At 42.2% G+C, this 26,674-nt stretch overlaps 1 protein-coding gene across 11 annotated transcripts in view; it reads right to left on the reverse strand.

The window, feature by feature from the left end:
* The window catches only part of SLMAP (sarcolemma associated protein), a 179,472-nt gene extending 163,337 nt beyond the window's left edge, over positions 1 to 16,135 (reverse strand). For 9 of the 11 annotated variants that reach the window (XM_023200895.1, XM_023200870.1, XM_023200912.1 and 6 more), the window contains exon 1: positions 15,542 to 15,854. In XM_023200895.1, the coding sequence (XP_023056663.1) occupies positions 15,542 to 15,739 (198 nt within the window). In that variant the 5' untranslated portion in view covers positions 15,740 to 15,854. Of the gene's footprint in view, positions 1 to 15,541 lie in introns of all 11 variants that reach the window. The other 2 variants (XM_023200917.1, XM_023200904.1) reach the window with 1 other exon arrangement.
* Between the last annotated feature and the right edge of the window lie 10,539 nt (positions 16,136 to 26,674).

Raw genomic sequence — 26,674 nt, forward strand, 5'->3', positions numbered from 1 at the left:
CTTGAAAATAAGAAACATCCTATTTTCAAATATGTAGGTAGTTTTTAAAAATAAAAGAAAATAAGAAATTATATTAATACTTTGGAATCTTCAAATCTTGTCTGCTCCCTATACCTACAAAACCAATCTTTATCATTTTACAATCACTCTAATATGAAGTTAGAATGCTAAAGCAGACAGGTGTTTCACAACATACTAGTTTAGTTATTGGGTTATCGAGATGAATTAAGTGGAGGCACTGCTTTCCTCACAGTTGTAACTCCAAGATTCTTAGCCCCTAAAGTTTATGCCTTGATTTCCTAAAGGTTTTTGCCCTATGGTCCCATCAACCTTGTACAGAAAGTCCTCACTTAACATAGTCATGGATAGGTTTTTGGAAACTGTGATTTTAAGTAAAATGACAAAATGTATAAAGAAACCAATTTTACCAATTTTACCATAGGCTAATTAATATAAACAAGAATTAAGTTCCTACAGCATATAGTACATGATGTGGCTTAGTGTCACAGTTTCCAAGAACCTATTGATGACACTGATGTTGAGGACTTATCTCCACCGCCTACCTGAAATGCAGTCTAACTCAGGTTCAACTCTGTCATTTAGTCTAAACCATCTGGTGGTAATCCAGTAATAGGGCTCCTTAACATACAAACTCAACTTGGAGGAAACACTGGTCATTTTCTTGGATGCTGGCATCTGAACCCCCTGGTTATTACTGGATAAATATCCAACTTGGTGGGAGGCAAAGCCTACCCCCTACTAAAAGCTGAAATGACACATGCTGTCATTTATAGCTTCCTTTGAAGCTAAGTCATGGTCATGTACCTAGGCTCAACCAAACATACAAGCTTAGCACTTTACATCAGGAGTTAGTGCTACAAAGAAACATGATGGTAGGCTGGGCGTGATGGCTCACACCTGTAATCCCAGCACTTCGGGAGGCCAAGGCAGGTGGATCACCTAAGGCTGGGAGTTTGAGACCAGCCTGACCAACATGGAGAAACCCTGTCTCTACCAAAAATACAAAATGAGCTAGGCATGGTGGCGCATGCCTGTAATCTCAGCTACTCGAGAGGCTGAAGCAGGAGAATCAACTGAACCCAGGAAGCAAAGGTTGCAGTGGGCCAAGATCGTGCCATTGCACTCCAGCCTGGACAACAAGAGTGAAATTCTGTCTCAAAAAAGACATAAAAAATAAAAAAAAGAAACATGATGGTAGATTTCTCTGGTGGCAGAGCAGAAGCATCAGCACCCACTTTCCAGAAGCAGCAATAACAACAGTGCCAAAGGCATCATCCAGTATCAAATGTCAACATTTTAAGCTGAGGTATAAGTGCTCAAGGAATGCAGTAGCCATGTCTGCACAATGCCACTTCTGTGGCACGATTTTGGTTGTGACTCCAGCATCAGTTTCCAAACTGGATCCCAGCCTTTCAAGGATTCTGAAAACAACCCAATCCCCTTTCAATATACTGCTACTCTTCTTAAATCAGCTATCGACAATGTCTGTGGCATATAACTAAAACCTCAAATGATAAACTGTTCTTCCAGACTCAAGTGCCTCCTGACTGTTCCTCTGGGGAATGCCTTTCAATACAGACCTTTATACACCAAGGACATATACACCAAGGACACCTGTTATTCTCTGCCCTAAATCTTCAGGGTCCAATTCAAGTCCCCCTTACATGACAAACAAGCCTTCTCAATCTTGATCACATAGTGCCTTAATTCTTCCTTAATTCTTTATGGGAGTTAGCTTTAGCTTTCCAATTAAACTAGAAGCTTCTTGAAGACTGAAGTAACATTGTAATTTCACCATGCTCTATGGTGCCTGATAGAGCATTATAGGTTCATTTATATTTTTCCTAACTGACTGACTAGATTATTGTAACTTACCCAACTCCTTTAATTTCGAATCTTCAAGTAAGGTGGACCAAGTATACTACTGATTTTATTGCTTTTAACAGAGAAACTACACAAACTTAGTAGAAGTGGATAACATGCATTAATTAACAGATGATTTCTTTAACATATGCAAAAAAATTTCACACATTCCAAAAAAAATTAATTGGTTTAGGGAACTCAAAAGATATATTCAAAGAAGAAAACTTTTTCAACAATGAAAAAGCATATTTACAGAAAATAAGGCCAGGTACAGTGGGTCACACCTATAATCCTGGCAGTCTGGGAAGCCAAGGGTCGGGGGGATCATTTGAGTTCTCAAGAGTTTAAAGTTGCAATTAGCTGTGACCACACTACTGTACTCCAGCCTGGGCAACAGAACAAGACCCTGCCTAAAAAAAAAAGAAGAAAAAGGCCAGGTACAGTGGCTCATGCCTGTAATCCCAACACTTTGGGAAGGCAAGGCAGGGGGATTGCTTGAGCCCAGGAGTTTGAGACCAGCCTGGGCACCATGGCAAGATTCCATCTCTATAAAAAAGCTTAAAGTTAGCCAGGCATGGTGGCACACACCTGTGGTGCCCGATACTTGGGAGGCTGAGGAGGGGAGATTGCTTGAGCCTGGGCAGGGTGGGGTTGAGGCTGTAGTGAGTTGTGATCCACCACTGCACTCCAGCTTGAGTGACAGAGTAAGACTCTCTCTGTCTCTCTCTCTCTCATACTCTCTCTCTCACAAAGGAGGAGGAGAAAGAGAAGGGAGGAGAGGAGAGGGGAGGAGAAGGGACGGGAGGGGAAGGGGAAGGGGAGGAGTTTGCATAAGTAATACAGGTTCAGCAACCCAGATCTGAAAATTTGAAATTTGAAATCTGAAATGTTCTGATGAGCATTTCCTTTGAGTACCATGTCAGTACTCAAAAAGTTCTGAATTTTGAAGCGAACTGATTGCAGATTTTTGAATTAGGGATGGTCAACTGGTAAGTATAATGCAAATATTCCAAAATCCTAAAAAATCTGGAATCCAAAAACTGCTGATCTCAAGCATTTTTGATAAGGAATATTCAACTGGTATTACTATACAAACACACCAACCAAAAAAGAAAGAAAAATTCTAATAGCCACAAGCTATTGACTGCCTATCCTGTGCCAGGTGTTCTGCTAAGTGCTTTACAATTCTCATTAAATGTTTATAAAAGTCCCATGAAGTAAATACCATTATTAGCCTCCTTTTACATATAAGGAAAACTGAAAACACACAGACTCCCCAAGGTCACATATCTGGCAAGCAATGGAGCCAGGATTCCAACACCAGTAGTCCAACTCCAAAATCTTTAACTACACTGCCTCCCTTAAGGCATCTGCCTGCAGTGCTCGACTACCCCCAAAGAACTGATAGCAGCTCTATTTTCTTCCCCCCAATTTTGTCAACTTCTGGGTTTGCATTCCCAGAATACATAATTCTCTTTCAGGCTTTTCTGCCTTAAACATATGCTTCCAGCTAGAACGCACTGCTCTTTTTTATCCAGCTAGCAAAGCCCTACTCACTTTTCAAACAGTGGCCTAAAAACAACTTTCTCTGTGAAGCCCTCTTCTTTCCTCCCACATTTTCTGCCCCCAATCCTGGGGGAAGGAATACATCACTCTCTTAGCTCCCTGGAAACAATGATTCACAGATGCTACTATTGTTTGACTTATTTGTATCGTAATTGTATTTTTCCACGACTATGTACTGGACACCACACTGCGCTGCAAGAATGAGACACTCAGATACTAAAGACTAAGAAAGTATAATGGCCCCAGTTTAAGTTCAGCTACAATTCAAATGAATACTTTCTTCTAATCAAACTAGTACTGTTCATTCTAACAATACTTTACTGCTTCTATGTATGTGCCTACATACATCAAAGATTCCTTGGTAAGTAAAATTAATCTTACGCTGAACTGATTGAGGTGCAGATTGAGACTTTTAAACTCTATCTTAACCATTTCTCTCAATTCTCACATTAATACTCTGGCACTACAACTTCTCAAAAATATCAAAATTGTGCCTAGAAACAAATATTTCAAAATTGGAAACATACTATCTATATAATACATTTGTTAAAACAAAGGTCCGACCAAGAGTAAGACATTCACAATAAGGAAGTAGGGAGGAAAATTAAACTACATGGTACTTCAAAAGCTGCTCTGTTAATCCTACCTACCTTGAATACTCACTCTCTTCTACCTCCTATACCCTAGGCTGCTTTCATTAAGCTATTACTTCATTTAACATTCCGTTTGGGCCAAGGTGTGGTAGCTCACCCTGTAATCCTAACACTTTGGGAGCCTGAGGTGGGAGGGTTGCTTGAGCCTAGGACTTTGAGACCAGCCGGGCAACATAGTGAGATCCTGTGTCTTAAAAAAAAAAAAAAAAAAAAAGGCTGGGCGCGGTGGCTCACACCTGTAATCCCAGCACTATGGGAGGCCAAGGAGGGTGGATCATGAAGTCAGGAGATCGAGACCATCCTGGCTAATATGGTGAAACCCCGTCTCTACTAAAAATACAAAAAATTAGCTGCGCATGCTGGCAGGCGCCTGTAGTCCCAGCTACTTGGGAGGCTGAGGCAGGAGAATGGCGTGAACCCGGGAGGCGGAGCTTGCAGTGAGCTGAGATCGCGCCACTGCACTGCAGCCTGGGTGACAGAGAGAGACTCCATCTCAAAAAAAATAAATAAATAAATCCCTTTTTGAGATCTAATTCAAACACCATACAATTGCCAATTTAAGTATACAATTTAGAGTTGTGCAACCATCGCCACAATCAATTTTACATTTTCATCATCCCAAAAAGGATTTGACCCATTTGGCAGTCATATCCTATATTAGTCAAGGCTCTAGAAAAACAGGACCAATCAAATGCATATTTATATAGAGAGATTTATTTAGTGGAATTGGTTCATGCAACTGGAGTTGGGGGTGCTGGCAAGTATGAAATCGGCAGGGCAGATTATTAGACTAGGGATTCAGGGAAGAGTTGTTGTATAGTCTTGAGTCCAACAGCTTTGTGAGGGCAAAATTCCTAACTTGAGGGGGACCTCAGGCTTTTTTCTTAAGGCCTTCAACTGATTAGAGAGGCCCAGCCACATTATGGAGGGTAATATACTTTACTCAAAGTCTAATGGTATAAATGTTAGTCACATCTAAGAAATACTTTCACAGCAATATCAGGTTGGTGTTTGACCAAAAATTGGTCAAGTGAAAAACTGATACCACAGCCTAGTCACTCTGACATAAAATTAACCATCACATTCCTAATTACCCTTAGCCCCTAGAAACCACCAATCTTTGTTTCTATGAATTTACCTATTCTACACATTTCATATAAACAGTTGCCCAGGCTGAACTTGAACTCCTGGCCTCAAGTAATTCTCCTGCCTCAGCCTCCCAAAGTGCAAGGATTACAGGTGTGAGCCACCACACCCAGCCTGCTTGACTTTTTATGAGAATGTATTCCTGTTATTTGTATAAGTAAAAAATAAGAAAAGTTTGAAAGTCTATATTGGAAAGTCATTTCTGCTTGGCTCATCTAGAATAAGTCAGTAGTTATATATATAAATAAAACTGTAAGTCTGAAAGTATTGAGAAAATCTTAACATACAGTTTCTACATGCTTAAATTTAAAATCCAACCCAAATTGTATATTTGACAAAAGATAAAATACTAATCACCAAACACATCCATATTTTCAAGTGCCTATATAAGCTTTCCTTTTTTTCTTTACATTTGTCAGCTACTCTCTTATAAAGTATGAAAAATATACATGGCCAAACAAGCTTTTCCAAGGCTGTTTCATTCATTTGCATATATACCCAAAGCCAAATCAGTTTGCCTGAATGCAAGCCCAAGAAACAATATTTTATTGCGAGGAGTAGTAGAGGTAAGTTTTAAAAAATACTAGCTGACTCACAGAAATAATTAACTTGAGTTATTTCAGTCTCTGAAAGTCTGTAATATGACAAGTTTTGGTTATACATCAAAAAGCAATAGCTTAGATTACCTTTCAAGAGAGCAAGCAAGAGCAAAAGAAAGATTTTCATAATAATTGCATCAGTTCCTAAGAAGATAGTTCAGAATAAACGTCTAATAGTTGGCTTTTATTTCAGGAGGGAAAAAACTCCCATAGTTACTATTAGACGATCTTGTACAAATAACCTCTAAACATCAAACTCTTTTTGGACAAAAGGGAGCCAGACTGCAGGTGTTTTACTTCACTTGTAAGAATATTATATAGACCAAATGAAACAAGAAAGCACTCTGATTATTTTAAAACTTTTAAAAATTATTTTGTATGAAAATGTAATAGTTCATATATATAATTTAATATCATCAATCACAAGATTATCTACAATCCAAAAACACTTAGCAAAATGTTTTGCAAACTGCAAGTTCTCAATAAATAATGACTTATACGAAGACTACATATTGATAATTGAGTCCATGATCTCCAATTAAGAACTAACTTGAATGACTTTTTGCCCTCGAACACTGCACAGGTTTGCAGAAATATAGACCGCTCCATTGTTCACATTTCGCTCATTCAAACATGTATATAGTGCCTATTCTCTTGTTCTCAAGAGTTCACATCTGATGGGACAATAGTACATTTGCATCACAGTTATTTTGTTGTTTATGTCTCATAATGAAATTACATACAGGCCGGGTAATAAAGGCTCACGCTTGTAATCTCAGCACTTTGGGAGGCTGAGGCAGGTGGATTGCTTGAGGCCAGGAGTTCGAGATTAGCCTACGTAACATGGTGAAACTCTGTCTCTACTAAAAATACAAAAATTAGCCAGGTGTGGTGGCAGGTGCCTGTAATCCCAGCTACTTGGGAGGCTGAGGCAGGAGAGCTGCTTGAACCCACGAGGTGAAGGCTGCAGTAAGCCAAGATCGCACCACTGCACTGGGTGACCCTGTCTCAAAAATAATTATACACAAAGTTAAATGGAAGTACAGAGGAAGAAGCAATTAACTCTTCAGTTAAAGGGAGTCAGGGATGGTTTCACATTGGAACTGAGCCTTAAGGGATGACGAGAAGAGGTCATTCTAGAAGACAAAACAGCAAAAAAAGGCACTTGTTCTAGGAACAGTGAACACTGTCATACAGCTAGTACACAAAGTTTGGGGTGAAGAAAAAAACAGTAATAAAAGAGAGAGCTGGAAAAAAAGAAAATACTATATAGATTTTAATGGTAAAAATTAACGAGACAACGTCAAAGATTTTTAAGCAAAGGTGTAAACTATTTATCTATCTATAGAGTGGCAGTAAGAGAAGCATTTACCCGACAAGAGGAAAGAGTCTGGACCGTAAACTTAGAACGTTTCAGCCGCTAATAAATGCTATCATTTTTTCTTGATTCAAGTAACTATCAAGTAACTGACATACATTAAGAGTTAACATCACAATCTTTCCACTTAAAACTCTAAATGACATTCTCTTTCCTACTTACCAAAAAGAATAAATACTAAGCTCTAGCAGAAATATCACTTAAGAAAACCCGACAGCTAGGCTGGGCGCAGTGGCTCATGCCTGTAATCCCAGCACTTTGGGAGGTCGAGGCAGGCGGATCACAAGGTCAGGAGTTCGAGACCAGCCTGGCCAACATAGTGAAATCCCATCTCTACTAAAAATACAAAAAAAAAAAAAATTAGCAGGGCGTGGTGGCAGGTGCCTGTAGTCCCAGCTACTCAGGAGGCTAAGGCAGGAGAATGGTGTGAACCTGGGAGGCGGAGCTTACAGCAAGCCAAGATGGCGCCACTGCACTCCAGCCTGGGCAACACAGTGAGACTCCGTCTCAAAAAAAAAAAAAAAAAACAGAAAACCAGACAGGAGCCTAAAAGGGCAAAGAGTGAATTTAACCTAAGGAGTAATGTCAAAGAACTAACTGGGAAAAAAAAAATGCTTTAAGTATATACACCATCAATATTTTTAACAACTTGAAATCACAGATAAAATATTTTATCAATTTCCCACTAGTATGAAAAGTAATATAGAAGGAAATGAACACGTGCTTTAAATGTACAATCTGGCTTTCTATACATGTTCACATTACGTGTCTTAAATACAACTTGTCAAGTAAAAGACTTTCTCACAAACACCAGCACCCCTTAATGACCTTTATACTTCTGTCAACAAAAAACTTCTGTTAAAATGAACATACAAACAAAAAGTAAAAGAATGTATGACCTGCCATTCTCCCAAAAGCTGGGGCTAGGATCTTTGTGGTCATGCTTAGATGTGTGGAGGAAAAAAGAAGAAACAATCTTGGTGGTCAAATTCAGCAGGCTCTTCACAACGACTTCCTTGCAATGTCCTTGGAACATGCCATATATCATCCCTGCTTCTTCCTCCCACCCAAAACTCCTTTCCCAGACTGACTCTAACTACAATCTATCCCCTAACCCCACTTCCTTTTTTTTAAGATGGGTCTCACTATGTCACCCAGGCTACAGCATCATAGTGTACTATAGCCTTGAACTCCTGGCCTAAGTGATCCTCCTGTCTCATCCTCCCAAGTAGGTGGGGCTACAGACCTGATGCACCCCTGGCAAATACAAATTTTTGAACTTTTTTTTTTTTTTTTAAGAGACAAATTATTGCTATGATGCCCAGGCTGGAGTGCAGTGGATTTTCACAGGTGCAATTTGGGCATACTACAGCCTCAAACTCCTGGCCTCAAGCAATCTTCCAGACTCAGCCTCCCAAGTAGCTGAGATTACAGGCATTTGCCACTGTTTCTGACCAATTCTTCCTCTTTTTAAAAGTCCTAAGGTCTAGTTTAAATTGCATTCTTCCATGAAACTGTTTCATCCATTAAACTTTCCCTAAAATCTTCAGTTCACATAGGACCTTGCTCTTTGCCAAAGTCCTAATGTGCAAGTTAATTTAATATTCTTATCTTTTTTTCTTTTCTGGCATTTAATCATTTTCATTCCTACTGTTAACCTGGTCTATGCCTTCACATCATATCTAAAGTGTTACAAAGCCTTAGAATAGCACAGTGGTTATGAGCTTGAGTTTAAATCTCAATTCTACAATTTAATAGCTTTGTGAACTTGACCAAGATCTCTCCGTGCCTCAATCTTCCCACAGGTTAATGTGGAAAAAACAAGCACCTCAAAGAGTTACTTGAGGAGTTAACATGTAAAGCACTTAGAACAGGGCCCAGTATACAGTTAGTACAAAAGTGTTAGTTAAGCTGTTACCCATTTTTCCTTGTTCCAGGCAACTCTACATACTGCTATTGTATCACTATTGTATCACTCTTTTTTTTTTTTTTTTGAGAGGGAGTCTCGCTCTGTTGCCCAGGCTGGAGTGCAAAGATACAATCTCTGCTCACTGCAACCTCTCCTTCCTGGGTTCAAGTGATTATCCTGCCTCAGCCTCCCAAGTAGCTGGGATTACAGGTTCATGCCACCACACTTGGCTAGTTTTTGTATTTTTAGTAAAGATGGGGTTTCACCATGTTGGCCAGGCTGGTCTCAAACTCCTGACCTCAGGTGATCCATCCACCTTGGTCTCCCAAAGTGCTGGGATTACAGGCGTGGGCCACTGCACCAGGCCCACTCTTTCTTAAATAGGGGTTCGGTATGTCAACGCTCTGCTCAGAACTCTCCTAGGCCTTCCATAACCCAAGGGTCCACATCCTTAGCTTGGTAAGTAAGGCACTTCACAACCTGGCACCACACTATCTAGTCAGCTTCATTTATTCAACAACTACTTTATACAAGATAGTAGGAAAACATTCCTGTCTTCTAGAGTGTGAAAATTAATTACAAAGACGAGGTACAAGTAAGAACATCACACAGAATAGATGTTCACCCTTGGCTACTCTTCAAAGAACTCTCTAATCCAACAAAGTGAGTTTCCTCAGCATCTGGAAAATGCAAAGCTCGTTCAAAATTATCTGCTTTTGTTTTAATCCATCCTCATCCCCACAAAAAAATAAAAACAACAACAAAAACACCTTTTCTTATCTACCCACTCCTAATTTTAAAGTCAAATGTCATCACTTTTTTGCCATTGAAACTTATATAATATCACCTATCTCAACTATTTTCAAAGTGCACAGTCACCTTCTCTATCCAGTGTAAAAGTTCCTAAAAAGAAGAAATAAATTCTTACCAGTTTGTGTCATTTTCTCCCCCTTTACCACATGTCCTTCACTCAAACAAATCATGATAGAACAGGTGCTCAAACAGATACACTAGACCAGGTGCGGTGGCTCACACCTGTAATCCTAACACTTTGGGAGGCCAAGGCAGGTGGATTGCCTAAGCTCAGGAGTTCGAGACCAGCTTATGCAACATGGTGAAACTCCATCTCTACTAAAATACAAAAAAGTCACTGGGTGTGGTGGTGTGTGCCTATAATCCCAGCTACTCAGGAGGCTGAGACAGGAGAACTGCTTGAACCCAGGAGGCAGAGGTTGCAGTGAGCCGAGATCACACCATTGCACTCCAGCCCGAGTGACAGAGCGAGACTCCATCTCAAAAAAAAAAAAAAAAAAAAAAATGCACTAAGTTTAAATTAAAAGTGAGACCAGAAGTAGATAACTACTACCACTAGTAAGTAAACTTCAGTGAGACTGGAACTAGACTGCTATGTCAACCACTAGCATGTCACCAATACCTCAAAGCCTCAAATCAAATAGGGCCATCCAAATCACAAGAGAAGAGTCCACTCACTATCCCTTCTATGTAACCACTACATGGATAGATTTGCTTGCTCAATGGTGCCTTGAATCAACAGAGGGATTGATAACCATTCTAGGCTGGGCACCGTGGCTCAGGCTTGTAATCCTAGCACTTTGGGAGGCTGAGGTGGGCGGATCACCTGAGGTCAGGAGTTCAAGACCAGCGTGGCCAAATGGTGAAACCCTGTCTCTACTAAAAATACAAAAAATTAGCCAGGCATGGTGGCTCATGCCTGTAATCCCAGCTACGCGGGAAGTTGAGGCAGGAGAATCACTTGAACACAGGAGGGAGAGGTCGTGGTGAGCCGAGATTGCGCCACTGCACTCCAGCCTGGGAGACAGGGCAAGACTCCGACTCAAAAAAAAAAAAAAACAAAAAAATCATTCTACTATCTGCCATCTAATTTGAAAAGTGTGACTTCCAAAAAGGATGGAGGATAATACATAGGGCCAGCATCCAAGCAAGGCAATATCCAACTGCTACATTACTGAGAAGATGATTTGGGAAAGATTATGAAACTCTGCTTTGTGCCAAACCTGTCACCCTTCAACATGCAGATTTAAGTATTATACAATAAGATATTCTATGAGCTTAGCATTAAAAAGTGTCACTTAGATTTCCACCTGCCTACATTTTGCAGATATTCTAAAATGAACATGTATCATTTGAATAATCATAAAGTTTCAAGTGTTTATTATTTCTTCCAACTTTTTTTTGTTTTGTTTTGTTTTTTGAGATGGAGTCTCGCTCTGTCACCCAGACTGGAGTGCAGTGGCGCGATTTCGGCTCACTGCAAGCTCCACCTCCCAGGTTCAAGCAATTCTCCTGCCTCAGCCTCACCAAGTAGCTGGGATTACAGGCACATGCCACCACGCCCGGCTAATTTTTTGTATTTTTCATAGAGACGGGATTCACCGTGTTAGCCAGGATGATCTCAATCTCCTAACCTCGTGATCCGTCTGCCTCAGCCTCCCCAAGTGCTGGATTACAGGCATGAGCCACCATGCCCGACCTATTTCTTCCAACTTTTAAAGAGCCTCCCATAATGGACAATGCAGAATGCAACAGTCACCACAAAGTGAAAGTCATCCAAAGCACATATTACCCCAATTTTCGACCTCCCAGGTAAATTGCCAATTTGCACAAAGTTATCAACTACATCAGTTTCAATTTTAAAAATTTCATCTGGCCAAGTGCAGTGGCTCATGCCTGTAATCCTAGCACTTTGGGAGGCTGAGGCAAGTGGATCACCTGGGGTCAGGAGTTTGAGACCAGCCTGGCCAACAGGGTGAAACCCTGTCTCCACTAAAAACACAAAAATTAGCTGGGCCTGGTGATGAATGCCTGTAATCCCAGATACTTGAGAAGCTGAGGCAGGAGAATCCCTTGAATCCAGAAGGCATAGGTTGCAATAAGTCGAGACTGCACCACTGCACTCCAGCCTGGGCAACAGAGTCACGTATCAAAAAAAAAAAAAAAATTCTTCTACGTATGCTATCACATTAAAGAAAATAATTTCTCATTACCTTCCTAAGACTCCACAGCACTATAGCAAATTGCAAAGTGTTATCTAAATAGTTCCCTCTTCCCCACTAAACACCCTCTCTGGTAAGTACTGGGTGCTTAGTAAGAGCCAGGGACAGGGTGCTAAGTGATTTATATAATTACCTCAATTCTCAAACCAATAATAGGTACCATTATCATCCCCAGATGTTTTGGGGGGGAAAAAAAAAACCTGGCTGGGTGCGGTGGCTCATACCTATAATCCCAGCACTTTGGGAGGCCAAGGTGGGTGGATCACCTGAGGTTGGGAGTTCAAGACCAGCCTGACCAACATGGAGAAACCCTGTTTCTACTAAAAATACAAAATTAGCCAGGCGTGGTGGCACATGCCTGTAATCCCAACTACTCAGGAAGCTGAGGCAGGAGAATCACTTGAACCCAGGAGGGAGAGGTTATAGTGAGTCAAGATCACACCATTGCACTCCAGCCTGGGCAACAAGAGCAAAACTCCTCGCCTGAAGGGATTCTTTTTTTTTTTTTTTTTAAGAGACAGGGTCTTGTTTTAATGCCCAGGCTGGAGTGCAGTGGCATAATCACAGTACTGAAACCTCAAACTCCTGGGCTCAAGCAACCCTCGTGCCTCGGCATCCCGAGTAGCTGGGACTACAGACAATGCAAATTTCATACAAGAACTATTTGGTCATGCTGTGGGTTTTCTTTGGAACTGTGTCCCTCACAGTGTCTGGCACATAATAGATGCTCAATTAAAACCTACTATCTCTCCAAACCAAAACTTTAAATAGTTAATTCCTAAAGCAATTCAATGACATGGTAAGATCTGACAAAGTATCTGCTGTAACTAGATTAAGTGGTATAATAATCAATAATTACATCTATATCTAAAGTAGTGGTCTCATAGCCTGCGTGTTATTTTAGCTAATAAAGCAGAAGGGGGAAAAAAGTGAAAATGGTAGAAATAAGCCATATCTACCCTTCAAAGATAAGTTTTTCTGAAGAACAAATTTCATGGCCAGGCACGTTGGCCGCACTTTGGGAGGCCGAGGAGGGTGGATCACTTGAGGTCAGGCATTCAAGACCACCCTGGCCAACATGGTGAAACCCAGTATCTACTAAGAATATAAAAATTAGCTGGGCATGGTGGTACGTGCCTGCAATTCCAGCTACTCAGGAGGCTAAGACACAAGAATTGCTTGAACCCAGGAGGCAGAGGTTGCAGTGAGCTGAGGTTGCGCCACTGCACTCTAGCCTGAGTAACAGAGCAAGACTCCATTTCAAAAAAAAAAAAAAAAAAACTATTAACATGTCATCTCAATTCATGAAACAGTCACTATTGATCTATTCTTAGTTATCTCAAAATAACCTATTGTGAGAGTTTTATTATGGCCATGGAAAGCACTGTGCATGAAATCTGTATTTTTCAAATAAGTAAAACAAAAAATGAGTGTTCCCTTTGAGTGTTTAATCAAAGTGCATTTGCAGAGTATGTACCGTGAGCAAACCTGTTGTCTAATTAGTTTAGACCTGTTGCCCAAGAACATAAAATGGCAAAAATGTAAAAGCTGGTTGAGTTAAGGCACTACTTAGTAGTAAACTGATATTTAAATTCAACTGCTGGAAAAATGAGCTCTATGAATATTCATTTTAAAGAATTATGAGGGCCAGGTGCAGTGGCTCATGCCTGTAATCCCAGCACTTTGGGAAGCTGAGGCAGGCGGATCAACTGAGGTCAGGGGTTCGAGACCGCCTGGCCAACACGGTGAAACCCTGTCTCTACTAAAAATACAAAAGTAGCCAGGCGTGGTGGTGTGTGCCTGTAATCCCAGTTACTTGGGAGGCTGAGGCAGGAGAATCACTTGAACCTGGGAGGCAGAGGTTGCAGTGAGCTGAGATAGCACCACTGCATGCCAGCCTGGGTGACAAGAGCAAAAATCTGTCTCAAAAAAAAAAAAGGATTACGAGTAATCTACATAGTATTTTAGGCACCCTAAGTTCAGCTTGGGGGTAGGCAGGAAGGGTCTGCTCCACAGGTAAATGACGATCTGGTGTTATACAGAAAAGTTAACATATTCTTCAGTTCTCATCCTACACTCCTACACGTAGAATAAAGTATAGATATTATGCAGCACACAGCACTTGGACAATCTTTTTCTCCTTTCTTCAAAAAATAATTTACAAAATAATTCCTTAAATCAGTAGCTGCCGAAGTATCATTTTTTTCTCTTCCTTTTAAGGCTCAAGTTTCTTTCATTTCAAAACATATTCTTGAAGACTTAAGTTCTTCCTTTAAGAAAGATTTAATTATTTAACTCAGAAAGAAGGGGCAAAAAGTCAGGAGGTGAAATCTGAGACAGTCCTATTAGTCTTACATAACTTAAAGTTGGAACTGATTCAGTAGCTCAGCTAAAAACCTGAGGTTTAGGCACAAAGATGAGCTCTTTAGTATACTATCCATAAACATAAATAAATAGTTTTTAAAAATGGAAAAGATCTTAATTTCTTTCATTTCTTAAAATAAAAGCACATACATGTATAGAACTTATGATACTAACATAAAAATACTAAATTGATTACGCTTAAAATGAAAAGCACTGAATTCATCGCATCACATTTAAGTAATGCTATAATTGACAGAATAGGGTATAACTTCAGAAAATAAGTTTATTTCCTAACACAAACTTTTGAATAGCACCTCTGTAAGAATGCACTAAGTACTTAATAAGTGCTGCAGGGAACATCAAAAAGTGATTTTCAAACGCAGTATGTGTATGTTCTCCAACTTGTAAAAAATACTCTGAAAATATATAGCTACAGTTGTTCATGCTTAATTAAATTAGCTTTGATTATTGCAAATTATTCCTTCAAGAGCAAGTATGTATCAAACCTTTCAAAAATCTTAGGTTTACACCAGCAATTGTCCTTACCAGAAAGGTCCTGATCTGAACTCACCTAAAGCTATGTGTTAACTACATTTCACTACTAAGACACTTGAGCCCCGGGATAATAATGGCCACGGATTCCCCGAATTGTTCTGACAACTCCTGCTTGCTTCATAAAGCGCTGAACTGTGAATTCACCTTTCCAAGCAGACTGAAAGCAAGACGCCAAGTTTCACTATCTAGTTTGGTATTTCACTGGGAATGACCACGTTATCAAGATGCCATAGACTTCCTGAGGTTTTTAATTACAATACCTTCTCTGTTTTCCATTCAACCACCTCAATCAAATTTCCACTAGAACCAGGCACACAGTTGTTTCGTGACTTTGCGCAAAGCCTCCTCTGGATGCAACCCTGGGATCCTGCATACATTAGGCCTCTCAGGGAGGGCAAAGGAGGGGAAACAAGTTTGTTAAACAATGCCGCTGGACAATGTGGTGACATTACCTTGCCCGTCTTGTGATCAAACCAGACGAGAGCGTGGTTCCTTGACAGCACTTTGCAATCAAAAGTGGCATTATTCTGCGCTGGTCGACAGCGGGCCACTGAGCGGCCGATTTTGATGGGCTCGTCCAGGTAGACATGACGCTCCTGAAACGGGTGCGAGTTCGGGCGGCAAGTGAAGATGGCCAAGGCTGACGGCATCGAGGATAGACTGGGGGTGGCTCTCCTACCAGGAACAAAGAGGAGTTCCTCCGGATCCGGACTGCCCTTCACAAGCCTATCCCCCTATCCCACCCAAAATTTTAAATTAACACAAACTGCACATTGTCTAAGCATAACCAGTGAACATCAACTCTTCACTTGGGTGGGAAGACAAGCCAGCGCAAGCCCCATCACCTCCTTTAAAACCCAGCAGCGCCCTAATCACAAAAAGTCCCCAACTGGCAGCTTTCAGTCCATCTTCTTCTCTGGGAAGAAAAGGCTCAAACATCGGGCAGCTTCCGCCAAGAAAACTCCTGGAACACAGTTTGGGGACTGGAGGTATCCAAGCAGATGAGTCACACGCCAATTCTTGTGTTTGGTTTGAGATCGCGGCCGCTTTTCCCCCTCGGTGGCGGAAACGTTGCAGCACTGCAGCATGAAGGAAGGGTCGGTTCGGCGCGGCCAGGAAAGTCCTTTTGGGCCGAAGGAAGGTGTGGCCGGGCACCTCTGGGCAGTCACCGCCCGTCCTCGCCCGCAGTGTACAGGCTCTAGACGGCCGGCGGGACAGTCTGCATCGCTCCTGCAGCGCGGAGGCCGCCCCGGGAAGGGGGACGCGGTTCCCGGCCTGGCACGATCCGAGGCAGCGGTGGCTGAGGTCCTCCGCGCGAGGCGTTGAGGCCGGCGGGGCGCGGGCAGTAGCCAAGTCGGGACTCCCGGGCACCTGGCGAGCGTCCCCGCGACCAGGGCGGGGACCCGGCTCCGCAGGCCGGTGCTGACCGAGCGAGGCGCGACACCGGGAGGCGCGGGTTCCCAGGCGGCAGGAAGTTGGTCCCCGGACGCCTGGACTCCTGTCCGCCGCTCAGCACATGGGCCGCCTCCCCTCAGGGTCGCCCCCGCGAGGGTCGCATCTCAGGGACGGCAGCCGCAGCTCCCGGCGGACGAGAAGGTGGGGGAGGGAGACTGGCCCGGCGGTTGGGGAGAGGCCTGGAGGCCCCGGGCTGGGTCTGCCGCAGCCTCCACCGATCGCGGCCGATGGGGCAAGCTCAAGCTGCGCCCGACGAGGCAGGAAACTTTCCAACCTGGTGGGGAAAACATCAAAACAAACGGCCGTCAGGCGCCTCAGCCCGCCAGCCTCAGCCCTCGGCTCCTCCAGCCAGACCCCCGCCAGCCCCCACCGCTAGACACGACCTCCGCCGACCTCTCCGCAAGGAGGCTGCGAAGATTTGGAGCCAGGACGCCACGACGGGTGCTACCTCCCTAGCCGCCACCGCCGCCTCAGCTTACCTTGCCAGCGCCGGCCGCCATAGTGACTCTGACTGAAACCTACCCGGTGCACCGCCACGGGAACGCGCACCCTTCAAGGGCCCTCCTACCCCCTCTCCCGCGCCGTAGTCCAGGGATGTCACGTGAACGAAGCCATAGAAGCCGTGTTGGTAGAGGGCAGAAAAAAGGGCAGGCTAATTTTTAACAGGTCTCCAGGCGCCATCTTAGTTAAGGGCTGGAAGCTTCAAACCTCGGAACAACCTTAACGACCATTTTGGTTAAGGGAAAGAACAATTTGCGCGGTAGAAGGTTTTCTAAACAAACAGTGCCACTTCCTTATTTTATCCACTTAGCAAGGAGGTGCCAACTTTTACTAAATTTTATTCTCTTTAATTCTCGATGAAAATACTAGCGAGCAAAAGAATAGACCCAGCCAAAGGAGATGTCATTAGCAGCCATCTTAGCTGTGGGCAACACAGTCACCCGCAGCTATCTTAAGTGTGAACAGTCAAATTCCCTCGTCTTAGGATTTGTGCACCTAACAGAAGGACCATCCTCCCCTCTGCTAAATTCGTTGTGTTTTCTTCCCAGAAAAACAAAAAAATCTTAGTTCCCGCATTCCGTTTCGAATGACAGTCCTCACTGAACCTATTATGTGCCCCAGGACTCCTGTGCGGATTTTTCCACAGAAGGAGCGTTCAGAAAGTTTAAAATCATGTTTCTTCCAAAGAGAGATTGAACAATTTCCAAAGTGAAAAAAGAGGGTATTTCCTCCACTTACAATATCAAGATGAGGAGTCATTGGTCTAAAGAAGAAAGATTTTGTAAGAGCTAAATGAAAACGTCAAGAAAAAATAGTGAGAAGGAGTCTTATTTAGATTCAAAGGTGACTTCATTCTTCAGATTCCTGCAATAACAGGCTCCACCACAGTGTGACCTTAAGCAAGTTTCTAAACTTTTTCAAGCCTCTTTTTTTCTCATGGATGACATGTTAATAATAGTTAATTCATTGGTGTGAATTATTCTTGGTGTGGTGAGACTTCAAAGTGTTAATCCATGTTGTTCAATAAAGAGTAGCAATTACGCCGGGCGCAGTGGCTCACGCCTGTAATCCCAGCACTTTGAGGGGCCGAGGCAGGTGGATCACCTGAGGCTGGGAGTTGGAGACCATCCTGACCAACATGGAGAAACCCCGTCTCTACTAAAAATACGTAATTAGCCGAGTGTGGTGGTGCATGCCTGTAATCCCAGCTACTCGGGAGGCTGAGGCAGGAGAATCGCTTGAACCTGGGAGGCGGAGGTTGCAGTGAGCCAACATCGTGCCATTGCAGTCCAGCCTGGGCAACAAGAGTGAAACTCTGTCTCTCCGGAAAAAAAAAAAAAAGAGTAGCAATTATTCATTTCAATACTTACATATAGACAGTTTGTCTGTGTCCTAGGTTTTTGCTGGGCCCTGGGGGCACATAAGTGAACCAAACTTCAATTCCTGCCTTCTGAGAGCATAACGGTATTGTGGGTTAGAGATGGGGGTGGAGAGTGACAAACATAAAATTGATGTAATCAGGGCTAAGATAGAGGCAGGCACTAGCTGCCTAAGGGGTCAGGGATGGTCTGGGATAAGTGACTGAACTGAATGAAGGAAGATAGGAAAACCACAATAAATATGGTATTCGTTGAATGATTTCATGAACTTCCACGAACACGGATAGCAAGGAAAGGAAGGAGCCTACTTGAAACAGTGCACCAATGTGCCGGCACGTAATAGTGGATAAATAAGTATTTGGTGCGTGAATGAAAATTACATACTGTTACTCATTATTAGAGGATAAAGTAGGCAGGGCACAAAGTGAGTCTGGAAAGAAGAGGCATTATATTATCAAGACGTTATATTCGTTTCTCAGGCTCTTCATCAATTCAACAAATATGTGTCAAGCTATTACTGTGTTCCAGGTATGCTATTCAAAATAAGGATATGTTGGAAAGCTTTCTTATGAGAGGATGAAAAGTTTCCACTTCTGGTAACTTGTAGGCTGTTATGGAATAAAATAAGATAGGACCCTCCACAGATCCCTAATGAGTTTTTTTGCATGAATAGCAAGTCATTTATGCATTCTTTCATACATTCATTATATAAATGTTTAATAGAACATCTACTGCAAAATAGATATTTTGAAAGGTCCTGGAAATACAATAATGAAGAAACAAAAGGACTCTCTCAAGTTGCTCAATTTAGGTGATGACACAGAACGATCCTTACTGTAATGGAGTATGTCAAGAGTAATGGAAGCATGGCAGAGTAGTTTAAACTGAAACTTGAAAGGAATAGGCCAGCTAGTCTGATGCTATTGGGATAAATAAATTTTAAGCCAAAAAACAATCCCAACAAAAGTCCAGAGACTTGAGAGAACAGGACTTTAAGGGAACTGCAAGTAGGTTTGTATCACCAGAGCGTAAGAGATAAGGGAAAGCAGGAGGAGGAAGAGTGACACAAGTGTGGTTTCGGTTGCTGAAGGACTTGTAGGCAATGCCCCAGACTTCAGAACATTTCCATCTTCCTCCTAGAAGGTCAAAGAGAAGTAATGAAAGTCAAGGTGTTGGAATTAGACATGGCATACTTAAATGGTAAATTATTAGCTTCTGTAAATTTCAGCTTCCTTATTTGAAAAAAAGCATATATCTACTGCATTTGACTAGACTTTTCTTTCTTTCTTTTTTTTTTTTTTGAAGGCTGTGGGGGAGGTAGAAGGAAAAAAGTAGATAATACCTTACAGAGTCTTCTTAGGATTAAATAAAATAGTGGAATACAAAATGCCAACCATGATGGCTGAGAAATAGTAGACACTCAGAAAATGTTAATATTTATCATTATTGCTCATAGAAAGAATTCCCTCAGCCTTCCCTATAGTAAGGATCAAGTTGTTTTATCTCTAGTTTGTATATAGAGAAACTTAATCGTACATGTGGAAACAAAAAAAGTCTGTTTATATTCGGTTCTACTATAATATTTCTTAAAATTAATGTTAAGCAGAATGGACTTTCTTCTATAAGAAAAGCTGGGACTACTATAACATGTCAGGATAAAGAATCTTACCAGCCACACAGGGTGCTAGAAATGCCAAAATGGCATTGAAGGCGTTCTTCACCCACTGGTATTCAGCAGGCACAGAAAAGGCTTAATTTAAGAAATCTCATACATGAGATACTTTGAATTCTAAGTCATGTGGGTGTTCCTCTCTATGATTCTGTATCCACACAAAATTTTATTAAATAAAAAGCATGTCGTGTTTTGAGAAATTGGGGATGGCAATGTTTCCTGATTTTGTAGTTCTCTCCCTTTTTAAGTTTTTGCCTTTTTATCGTCTGATGAGTATTGCCACTGCTATGATCCAAGCCACTTTTCAATCTTCTGAAAGCAAAAAGAGACTTGTAAAATTATCATCCTAGTACCATCAAAGACGGGCAATTATTAGCATTTCTGATGTGTAGGAGACAACTCTGTAAACTCAACTAATATGCATCCCTCTCTAATTGATAATGATCTAATTGGACTTTAACCAATGACATACACATGGGATATAATAAATTATGGAACACTTGCATAACTGTTTCAGCAGAGTATCTGGATTACAAATATAGGTAAGCAAACCAATTAAGAGAAAGCTGGGAGTACTCAAAGCCCAAAATTGAGAGTATATAACATTTTTTAATGGCACACCCTGGCTTATTACAACTGAAGTTAGATACTCTTCCCACTAAGGAAAGCTCTCTTCATCAGGGAGTTTCTAATGAGTGGAAATACCCTATCATTTCCCAGGTGCCCAGGGTGGAGTGGCCCAGACATTCCAGAGGCACTGGTCACATGTTTTTGGCTTCCTGGTCATTCAGGAAATAAAAGAAAAATAACTACCTGAAGACAAATGAAGACATTTAACTTTATTTAGCAACCTTTTTCTGTGAATATAAAAAGAGGGAATCACAATATTATAACTCCAGAAAGAATCATAGACAACAAATCCAGGTTCCACATTTTACAGGCAAGGAAATTAAAGCTCTGTTGTGTATTTACCATGTGGTTAGCATTTTCCTTGTGACATCTCTGTGTATTAAGTATTAACCTTATTTTTTATAGGTAAGGAAACTAAGGGTCAGGCTCAAACATTAAGAAAAACATTAAGAATCTTAATATTTGATTGAGTGACTGAAAATAAGTCACCATGCTAGATCCAAAGTACATGCTGGGGTTTTTTCTTTCTAAAAATTATCTTTATTGTTTAGTTTTGTTGTGTTTTGTTTTGACAATATCTTGCTCTGTCACCTAGGCTGGAGTGCAATGGCACAATCACAGCCCACTGTAGCCTCAACCTCCCCAGCCCAAGCAATCTTTCCACCTCAGCCTCCTTAGTAGTTGGGTTCACAGGCATGTGCCATCGCCATACCCAGCTAATTTATTTTTTGTTTATTAATTTTTTTTCTGTATACCTCAGATCCCCTATTTTGCTTAGGCTGGTCTCGAACCCGTGGGCTCAAGTGATCCTCCTGTCTGGCCTCCCATAGTGCTGGGATTAAAGGCATGAGCCACCGTGCCAGCCCTGATTGATTTTTTTGATTTTCATTGCATATATTCAGGTAAGCAAACATAAGGAAAGTAAAAGTCCTCTCTAGCCCCATCACAAATACTTAGTCTAATGCTACTGTTAACAATTTGTTAGAGGCCGGGCGCGGTGGCTCCAGCCTGTAATCCCAGCACTTTGGGAGGCCGAGACGGGCAGATCATGAGGTCAGGAGATCAAGACCATCCTGGCTAACCCGGTGAAACCCCGTTTCTACTAAAAAATACAAAAACTAGCCAGGCGAGGTGGCAGGCGCCTGTAGTCCCAGCTACTCGGGAGGCTAAGGCAGGAGAATGGCGTAAACCCGCGAGGCGGAGCTTGCAGTGAGCTGAGATCGGCCGCTGCACTCCAGCCTGGGCGACAGAGCTAGACTCCGTCTCAAGAAAAAAAAACTACAACAACAAAACAATTTGTTAGCTCTATTCTTCCAGATGCTATTCTAAGCCACGAGGCATGCCCTTTTAAAAATATCACATTTATTAGAAATGGGAAGATCAACACTAAGGGCCTTATTCCTAAAAGTGATAAATAATTTATATCAATAGCAAAAGGCCGTATTGGGGCAGGAGGAAGAGGAAGGGAAGAAATTATGCTATTTTTTGTCACTCTTGTATAAGTCCCCTTTTGATTACTGGAAGTATCCCCTTGTTTTTTATAACTAATTTAAGAATGTTACTTGGAATGTAGCAAATGCTTAAGAGTAAAAGGGCTGGGTCAGAAAGCCCTATGAGGCATTTTCTTTCTGAATTTTTATTGGTACATCTGGATTTGTTTCCAAATAACTTAGTTACCAAGTAAAATATCAGAGACTCTATATATGATGACTTTGCTCATCAAATAATTAATAACATATATATATTATAATTCCCTGCAAGTGTTGCACATAAAAATATATTTTAAGTACATACTTTATTCTAAGAAAACTATGATATTTTGGCTTGGCATGGTGGCTCACACCTGTAATCCCAGCACTTTGGAAGGCCAAGGCGGGAGGATCACCTGAGGTCAGGAGTTGAAGACCAGACTGGCCAACATGGTGAAGTCCTGTCTCTACTAAAAATACAAAAATTAGCCGGGTGTAGTAGCACGCGCCTGTGATTCCAGCTACTGGGGAGGCTGAGGCAGGAGAATCGCTTGAACCCAGGAGGTGGTAGCTGCAGTGAGTCGAGATCTTTCCATTGCACTCCAGCCTAGGTGAAACAGCAGGACTGTCTAAAAAAAAAAAGAGAGAGAGAGAGAGAGGAAAAGAAAACTATGATATTTTGAATAATTGTTTTTGAATGTAGTTATTTGTGTTTCCTTTCAATAAACTTTACTTGAGCTTTTGTTTCAGAAAAATGCCTTGTTGCTACCGTATAATATTGTCATACATCAGCATCTCACTAAATGCCTATGTTTTAGAAAACTAATAAATTTCTCAGTGGTCTTTGGTCTTAAGGATTCCTCAGAAGATAGGTTGAAATGGATTGAAGAGACCTATATAGGGAAGTGACTCTGAAGTGCCTGCTCCTCCCGCTCCTCCACTCCCCCAAAGCATGTCAAGCATACAAGGCTGGGAGGAGGAGGTCTCATCTGTGGATTCTTTTTTTTTTTTTTTTGAGACAGAGTCTCACTCTGTTGCCCAGGCTGGAGTACAGTGTCGCAATCTCCGCTCACTGCAAACTTTGCCCCCAGAGTTCAAGCAATTCTCCTACTTCAGCCTACCGACCGAGTAGCTGGGATTATAGGCACGGCACCCACCACCACACCCAGCGAATTTTTTGTTGTTTTTTTTTTCTGAGTAGAGAAGGGGTTTCACCATGTTGGCTAGGCTGGTCTCATACTCCTGACCTCAACTGATCTGCCCGTTTCTGCCTCCCAAATGCTGGGATTTACAGGCATGAGCCACCACACCTGGCCAATCATCTGTGGATTCTTCACTGGACTTTGTATGGAGCCGGTTTCATAAGTGTATCACCTTTACATAGGGCCCGGCTTGGAAGGACTATACCTGGATGTACTCCGCTGTCTTGAAATTCTCAGTAACTTTTGAACAGATTTCTCATTTGCATTTGCACTGGACCCCTCAAATTATATAGCTGTTGCCGAGCGTGGTAGCTCACGCCTGCAATCCCAACACTTTGGGAGACCAAGGCGGGTGGATCACCTGGGGTCAGGAGTTCAAGACCAGCCTGACTGACATGATTAAATCCTGTCCCTACTAGAAATGCAAAATTAGGCCGGGCGCGGTGGCTCAAGCCTGTAATCCCAGCACTTTGGGAGGCCGAGACGGGCGGATCACGAGGTCAGGAGATGGAGACCATCCTAGCTAACACGGTGAAACCCTGTCTCTACTAAAAAATACAAAAAAAGTAGCCGGGCGAGGTGGCGGGCGCCTGTAGTCCCAGCTACTCGGGAGGCTGAGGCAGGAGAATGGCGTAAACCTGGGAGGCGGAGCTTGCAGTGAGCTGAGATCCGGCCACTGCACTCCAGCCCGGGCGACAGAGCAAGACTCCGTCTCAAAAAAAAAAAAAAAAAAAGAAATGCAAAATTAGTCTGGTGTGGTCGCTTACACCTGTACACCTGTAATCCCAGCTACTCAGGAGGCTGGGGCAGTGAGCCAAGATTGTGCCCTTGCCCTCCAGCCCAGGAGACAAAAGTGAAACTCTGTCTTTAAAAAAAAAAAAAAATTGTATAGCTGTTCCTGCCTTGAACACATGGCTCGGGAACCCAGTCTCCTCTGTGCAAATCTAGCATGCTAACAAGCATGACATGTGAAATGCTGTAGGAGAAATTCGTGGGCTATTGACACTGAAAACAGATCTCTAGAGAAATGAGATGCTTTAAGTGCAACCAGACAGGCCCATCTCCCCATTTTTGTGATTATATGATAACTCATGATCAGTGGCAAAGATGGTGGTAGAAGAAAACGTGACTTGATTTTTGTAACTTCTCCCTCTGCTTAGGCTCTGAAGTTAGTCTTGAAGATGATAATGAGAATAATATTGAATCAATGTAGAACCTGTGTCCACTAAAATTGTTCATTTTTTATATTTTCCCAAACTTTTTATTATAAAAAATTTCAAATGTACAGAAATATTGAAATTACAATGAGCATACACAGAGTTCCTTGATTCTAAGTTGTTACCATTTTGTCATATTTGCCTTACCTATGTGTTTTCTGAACTTTTTGACAGTAAACCGTAGAAATAGATCAGCATGCCTTCACTACTAGAAACATTTTCCTAAGTAACCAAAATATGTGGAGTTTTGGTGAGTTTTTTTGAGACAGGGTCTCGCTCTGTCACCCAGGCTGGAGTGCAGTGGTGAGATCATGGCTCGCTAGAGGCTCAAGGGCTCAAGGGATCCTCCCATCTCAGCCTCCCAAGTAGCTGGGACTACAGGCATGCACCACCACACCCAGCTAATTTAAAAAAAATTGTGTGTGTGTGTGGAAACAGGGTCTTGCCATATTGCCCAGGCTGGTCTCAAACTCCTGGGCTCTAGTGATCCTCTGGCCTTGGCCTCCCAAAGTGCTGGGATTACAGGTTTGAGTCACTGTACCCCACCTGATTAAGCTTTTATGGAGATTTTTTTTCATGGGGATAGATTCATACTAAACTGTCTGAATGTCTTTTGGAGATATCAAAGTGTTCTTCCATATGTGTGAGTTCCTAGAAGTCAGGAACAGATTGTCAGGAAAGACAATAAGTGGTATCTTCACTTCCTGCTGGCAGCAGGCCCTAGAGTCAATCAGGCAGGGAGCCCCCGGTGATGTTGTGTTCAAGACAGATTGTATTTCATCCCTCTGCGAACCAGATGGATCAGTTTGGGGGCGACAGAGTTAAAATAACCACTGACTAAAGCACTGCCCCTTTGCTGGAGATATTTCTAAAACCTACAACTAACAGAAGAGTTGCTCTGCTTTTCCAAGAATGGTCACTTCTGGGAGTGTGAAAACAGATTGTCATTAGTTAGATTGAACAGCAGAGCCATAAGTCTATAAGGCATTGCCACACTAAGCATTAGGGAAGGGTGTACCCAGGGCCAATTTTTTTCTATGCAATTCAAGTCACAGTTCCATTTGTGCAAGTGTTGCTGAAAGAAAAATTTTTTCAAGTCAGCTGTTATTGATTAGGGTCCTCTGTTTGCAAGCGACAGAAACTGGTCAACCTAAGCCTATGGAAATTATTGGAAAGACATGGGGTGGCACTGAGAATGAAAAGAAATGCTAAAGAAGCAAGTCACAGAGAAGCAGAGCTAATGAGTAGCAAGAGCCATTAAGCAACCTCTTCAAGGCACCACCTTTAGGAATCAACTCACACTTTGTCAATCTTTAAGCCCCTTTCAAGATTCAAACACCCCAACTGATTGACCTAGGTTGCCCTACATGCCCATTCCATGGCCATAAAGGGGGTGGGGGTGGGGGATGAGGACTTGGAAGGACAGTTCCATTAACTCTGTATCCAATGAAAAAGGGATGGTTTCCTAAAGCTGTTGCCAAAAGGAAGGGGAAAGATAGCTGGGCAAGCAAAAACAGTAGATGTCTATGCATCAGCTTTTTTATTTTTATTTTTTTTGAGAGTCACCCAGTGCAGTGGTGCCATCTCAGCTCACTGCAACCTCTGCCTCCCGGATTCAAGCAATTCTCCTGCCTCAACCTCCCTAGTAGCTGGGACTACAGTCACACACCACCACGCCTGGCTGATTTTTCTATTTTTAGTAGAGATGGGTTTTCACCATGTTAGCCAGGCTGGTCACGAACTCCTGACCTCAGGTGATCCACCTGCCTCGGCCTCCAAATTGCTGGGTTTACAGACGTGAGCCACCATACCCAGCCCACGCTGAAGTATTAAGGGGTACAGAAGCATAATGTATGCAATTTATTCTCAAATAATACAGAAAAATATATATAGAGGGAAGAATGTGGCAAAATGTTTGAAAATAGTGAGTTTGGATAAAGAATGTGTGGGAGTTCTTTATGCTATTCTTGAAACTTTCAAGTTTGTAATTATTTCAAAATGAAGTTCAGAAACAAAAGTCAATGGGAAAGGCAAAAGGAAATGTGCTCCTCTGCTTGCAT

The sequence above is a fragment of the Piliocolobus tephrosceles genome, chromosome 2 (assembly GCF_002776525.5).
Source record: "Piliocolobus tephrosceles isolate RC106 chromosome 2, ASM277652v3, whole genome shotgun sequence".
Lineage (NCBI taxonomy): Eukaryota > Metazoa > Chordata > Mammalia > Primates > Cercopithecidae > Piliocolobus > Piliocolobus tephrosceles.